The sequence below is a fragment of the Sinocyclocheilus rhinocerous genome, unplaced genomic scaffold, assembly GCF_001515625.1.
Source record: "Sinocyclocheilus rhinocerous isolate Xijiao unplaced genomic scaffold, SAMN03320098_v1.1 scaffold2018, whole genome shotgun sequence".
NCBI lineage: Eukaryota > Metazoa > Chordata > Actinopteri > Cypriniformes > Cyprinidae > Sinocyclocheilus > Sinocyclocheilus rhinocerous.
Window position 1 is genome coordinate 2,229 of NW_015658520.1, and position 5,519 is coordinate 7,747.

General features: G+C 34.8%; 1 protein-coding gene across 2 annotated transcripts in view; it reads right to left on the minus strand.

Moving 5' to 3' along the window:
- Positions 1-682: 682 nt before the first annotated feature.
- LOC107722669 (calpain-2 catalytic subunit-like) overlaps positions 683-5,519 on the minus strand; it is a 17,307-nt gene continuing 12,470 nt past the window's right edge. The window contains exons 12-21 of one of the 2 annotated variants that reach the window (XM_016531132.1): positions 5,295-5,506; positions 5,178-5,214; positions 5,037-5,102; positions 4,889-4,946; positions 4,422-4,486; positions 4,240-4,308; positions 4,036-4,114; positions 3,835-3,951; positions 3,692-3,750; positions 683-1,156 (exon numbers count right to left, since the gene is read on the minus strand). In XM_016531132.1, coding sequence (XP_016386618.1) covers positions 1,133-1,156; positions 3,692-3,750; positions 3,835-3,951; positions 4,036-4,114; positions 4,240-4,308; positions 4,422-4,486; positions 4,889-4,946; positions 5,037-5,102; positions 5,178-5,214; positions 5,295-5,506 — 786 coding nt within the window. In that variant the 3' untranslated portion in view covers positions 683-1,132. Of the gene's footprint in view, positions 1,157-3,691; positions 3,751-3,834; positions 3,952-4,035; positions 4,115-4,239; positions 4,309-4,336; positions 4,397-4,421; positions 4,487-4,888; positions 4,947-5,036; positions 5,103-5,177; positions 5,215-5,294; positions 5,507-5,519 lie in introns of those variants that run through there. The other variant, XM_016531131.1, reaches the window with a different exon arrangement.

Genomic DNA, 5,519 nt, shown 5'->3' on the forward strand with positions numbered 1-5,519 from the left:
AGGCTCTTAATGCATCGTGTTTCCTTCTGGAGCATCAGTGAGTGTTTGAACTTTTTGTAATAGTTGCTTATGAGTCCCTCAGTTGTCGAAAAGATGGATCTCAAAATCATACAGTCATTGTTGGAAAGGGTACAGATATGCAGAAGATGCTGGATATTTAGTATACTAAAATATATTTATTTTTTAATTACCATAATACAGTTAATAATCAGTTAATAATCACTATTGAGATAAAAGTACATATATTTGAAAAAAACTGAAATGGTTATGAAATCTAATTTTTAAATTGCTCCAATCAAAAGTCAATCAGTTTTCCTGTAGATGTGTGTCTGGCCTGTAGAGGGAACAATTGACACAAAACACAACTATTTACCCTGTATTACAGATCAAATAGCATTTTTTTATTAAATAATTTATGTAAGCGCTTCAGTTTTCACATTTCTGCTTTTAACCCCCCTGTAAGAACTGCCACTGTTGTAAGTACATGCATTACTGTAAGCACAAATTTGTTTACCTGGTTGCCATGCCATGCAATTGCCTTTGCTTATGAAAGATTCAAATAAAATTTTGGTAGTTTTGCTAAGTTTTTGCTTAAATAGCGTTTTTTTTCCACAAAATATTTGTCATGATAAGCATGATAAGTTGTATTTAGTGTATAAAACTATGCGATAAAAGTCACAGTCATTGAGACCAAGAGCACGTTTTTTAGGCCTACACACACAACACAATATATAGAGCTACTTTTGTTCTAGACAGAAATAAAAATCATACGCTAAGGACATGTCACAGGATTTATTTACTTTTGCTTATGATTACATTTATTTTAAAAATAGAAAGACATAAAACAGTTATGTTTACACCCAACATATTTTTGTCATCTCTCATAGTAGTGATTCATTAGCCCTTCTATGAACTGTACAACAAAATAAGCAATAGCCAACTAGCTAAACCACCATAACATGAATTCTATTACACTGCACAGGAACCTGGTTCTTTTTAACATATGAAGATGGTGATCAGTTTGATGGAGGTCTGAGTCTCTGGTAATTCCAGGGATGTCAATGTCTGTGCAGTGTATAAGAAAACTATTCAGATCTCCACCCAGCTGTCCAAAATCCACTGCTCCTTTTCCTCAAAGCATGGAAAAATTCAGCCACTAGAGGGAGACAAAATACAGTTGTAGTGTCAATGGCCTGGGAAGCAGACTGTTGCATCCTACCATACCTTTCTGATTTTTAACTTACAAACCTTTAGAGACAGACCTGTTGTGAGCTCTGAGGTTGTTAATCGATGGCATATGCCACCTGTTTGCATCATTTCAAACTAGTTGTTAAATTATCACGTTTAACAGTAGAATTTGTGGTGAAAAAAACTACATTACCCATGATGCTGTTCAAAAATTCCACCAATCAGAGTCAGGATCAGCAAATCGCGCCAAATTAGTTTGCAAGAAAATGCCCTCTTACATGAAGCACCACAAATGACAACATTAAATACATAGTTTTCGATTTCACCATCGTCATTTGTGATGCTTCATGGGACTGTAGCTCGTTCCCTCATTAAAGCGGTTAAGTACACAGTCTTGGACCTTTGTCTTTTTGTCCAGTTTTTAAATACTTTTTTGCTTCAAATCAAAGTTGGTAATGCCGTGATTCACCTCGTAGCTTGTTGGTTTGGTTCATGGCTTATAACGCTTTAGTGTGGGGAAAAATGAATGGAAAAATACTTCCAGAACTAGTGCCGCTGAAAAAGTGGACAGGCACTAATGCACTCTATATAATATGTATACTGTCCTCAGTATGCACATTATCTGTATTATACGGAAGCCCGTTTCCTCCATGGATTTAAAAAAATAAAGGTAATTGGGACCCTTTACCTCACAATTCAGACTTTTTTTCTAAGAATTTAGAAATTCTCAGAAAACCCCCCCTGAGAATTTCAAGATATAAACTAAAAACGGCAAGCTATAAAATGAGAATTGCAAGATTTAAACTCTCGATAACAAAATTGTGAGATGTAAACTCAGAATTCAGAGGTCAGAAGTGCAAAAAGTAAATTTGGAATTGTGAGGAAAAAAGTCAGAATTGTGAGATAAAAAGTCACAATCATCTTTTTACAAAAAGTTTTTTTTTTAAATTTTTTTATGCAAATAGCACACCTTGTTGGCAGAGGCGATTTACACTAAACCTGCCCATCCATGTCTGGTGGGGAGAGACAACACTACAAAAGATGCCAGTCAATAGCAACAGTGGTGTAGGGTGTATGGTGGTAACTTTTGGCGCGACCGAACCAAGTTCAAATCCGCCTTTTCCTGAACTCGTTCTTCTCCATTTTCCCATCACGTATAAGAACAGAGAGGCGTTTATTCTCAATAAAAATGAAGGAAATATTCGAAAAGTGGAAACAAAGTGCCTCACAGGTATTTAATAACAAAGTGTTTATTGGGTATGTTTAGGGGTAGGTGTAGGGAGGCATATTTTAATAAATATGATCATTTGCACTCGATATGTTATTATTGCATACTGTTTTTTAACGTACTACAATACTGAGGTGCAAATATCTGCCATTTTTTGCACTAAGTAGCATCTAACTACAATTTACACTTATTGCAAAGAAAATACTGCTATTTTTACATAGTGTAAATAGAATCTATCATTATTTGCCATTAGTGTAAATAGCATATTTTCTTTACGATAGATGCTATTTTCACTTAGTGTAAATAACATCTTTTGCTATTTGCACTTTGTGTAAAATAGCATCTATCTGCCTATTTTTATAAGCAGAGGCTATTTACACTAACTCCGCCCACCAATGTGTGGTAGGGTTAGACAACATTGCAAAAGACACTCATAAAATAACAGCTCCACTAGCGTAGGTAAATCGCGTAACAACTGCCTTTTGACGCAATCGAACCTAGTTCAAATCCGCCTTTTGCCGAACTCGTTCTTCTCCCTTTTCACATCACACTTCACATCGGAAAGGCATTTATTTTCAATAAAAATGAAGGAAATAATCGAACCGTTTAAAATAACACGCCCTCACTGGTGTTTATCGTTTAAGATTAGGGTTAGGCGTAGGGAGGCCTTTATTGTCCCAAATCGGCATCCATTTAATAATTGAAATAAAAATTATAATTTACACTCATTACGTTATTATTACATATTGTTTTATAATGTACTACAATAGCGAGGTGCAGATATCTGGCACTATTTGCACTAAGTAGAATAAATAGCATCTAATTACTATTATTGCAAAGAAAATACTCTCTATATATAATATTTTCACTTAGTGTTAATAGAATCAATTGCTATTTGCACTTAGTGTAAATAGCATCTAATTGCTACCTAAATAGCATCTATTGCTATCCGCTGCCCTTTTTTCCAGTGGTGGAAATGTGCTTTCATAGTATTGTGCACTGAGCAGCCGTATGAAATACTGTATCCCACAATGCAATCCACTCAACTTGACCTTTCATTTCTAGTATGGTGAACCACATTTAAGTACAATCATGAAATTATTTTTTGACTTACAATTTGGTGAAAGATTTTATTTTTTTTACCCAAAATAGGATTAAAAAATGGAAATTCGCCAAGATGTTAACTGAATGGGGAAAAAAAACGTCATAAACATGCCATTACTAGACTCTAGATTGTTCTAGAACCCTCAGTGCATGACGAACAGTGACACAAACCTCAAAAAAGTTCAGCTCTATTGTGCCAGTCTTGTCCTTGTCCAGCATTTTAAATGTTTCTGCAAATGAGAAATGTGGGTATGTAAATACAGAATATCACATATCAGTCTTTATTCAAATGCGGTTGTTTATCGGACACTCACTGAACATGCTTTCAAGGCGCACAATACAGCCCACAAAGTTGTCAAAGTCGATGGTGAGATTGGAGTCGCTGTAGCGCGTGACCATGATCTGGTGTAGAGTGTTGTTCAGAGAAAAGCCTGTACAAACAACATGAGGGCGATTAAATGAAAACAGATTTGTGATTTTTGTGTGAACTGTTCCTTTAAGACACAAGATCTGACCTGCTTTCCCTATGGCTTCTCTCATCTCCATAGAGCTCATTGTGCCGGACTTGTCCTTGTCATTTTTACAGAAGACGTCCTGACAAAACACAAACACAGGCGGACTGCAATGTTACAACATTTTTTAACAATCTGCCACCTTCGAAGATGGACTGTACAAATAATGAAAATGACACCAGGATGAAAACAAGCATGAAAACATACCAGGTACATCTCAATTTTAGTCCAGAGGATCTTAAATTCAACCATGCCCAGTTTTCCACTGCCGTCTTTCTGAGACAGCAATAAAGGAAAGAATAGACTAGAATAGTCCAGAAGTCAGTCTAATTATTTTTATAAAACTGATGCATTTGAAAAACATCTCGTGCAGTTATTCAAAAGGATACATCCAGTAAGTTCACCATGTTGCGGCAAGTGTCCAAACTAAATCCATCAGTTTGAATGTCTTTACCTTGAAAAAAAGTTATAAATGGTCAATAATTAAAATATTCAATTAATAAGAAACATGTAAAGAAATCTACATTTAAAGAAAATATTTATATTTATTGTTATATATATAATTGATTAATTGATATCTATAAAATATTAAATTATTTACTACGATGTATTTTTACAAATTCAAGCAAAAACATTTTTATTTATAATTGTTGTTTTATTTGTTGATTTATTTATGAATATTTCATTATTAACTATATATTTAACAGAGCTAAAATGTTTTTATTTATTATTTATATTTATTGTTATATATTGTTTTATGTATTGATAATACCTATAAAATATTAATTAAACTATTTACTATATAAATATAATATAATATAAAAAAGAAATGAAAAAAATGTATCCGAGATCTTACGTTTAGCTATCACTTTGTTCAGGACATTTAGCAGCTCAAATGCTGAGATTTCAGCATCCTTGTGGAGAAAAAGAATGATTGGATATGATTTATAAATATTAAAATGAACAAAAAGAGCATAATTGAATCATTATCCTGTAATACTCACTGCCCCAGCAAGCTGTCCAAACAGATTCTTGAACCGGCTATCAATATCACCCTCGTTCACGTTAATCTATGAAATAATAAAATTGAAATAATGCACGCTTATGTCATGATAATACAGCATTATATTCATGGAGAAATTTACCTCAGGAACATTGCTCTCCACAGGGTCATCAAGCTCTCTAAAAGCCAAACATATTTTCAGTCAGGAGAAATAGACTTTCATTAGAACCAATCTCATTATTGTGGGCCAGGAACTCACTGGAACTCTGCCTGTTTCTCAGAGAAGACGCGAACACAAAAGTCACCATCCTTGTTGGGCTCGAAGGTGGATGGTACGATGAGATACTCGCCGGGGGGCAGACAAAAACGAGAGCAAACCTCGCGCAGGTTGATGAAGCTCTCGGAACGGGCCGCTGAAGCATTTCGCTGGAAGAAGTTACGGTCCAGGTGGACGTTCCTCTGCCCGGCAAACTACAACAGAATA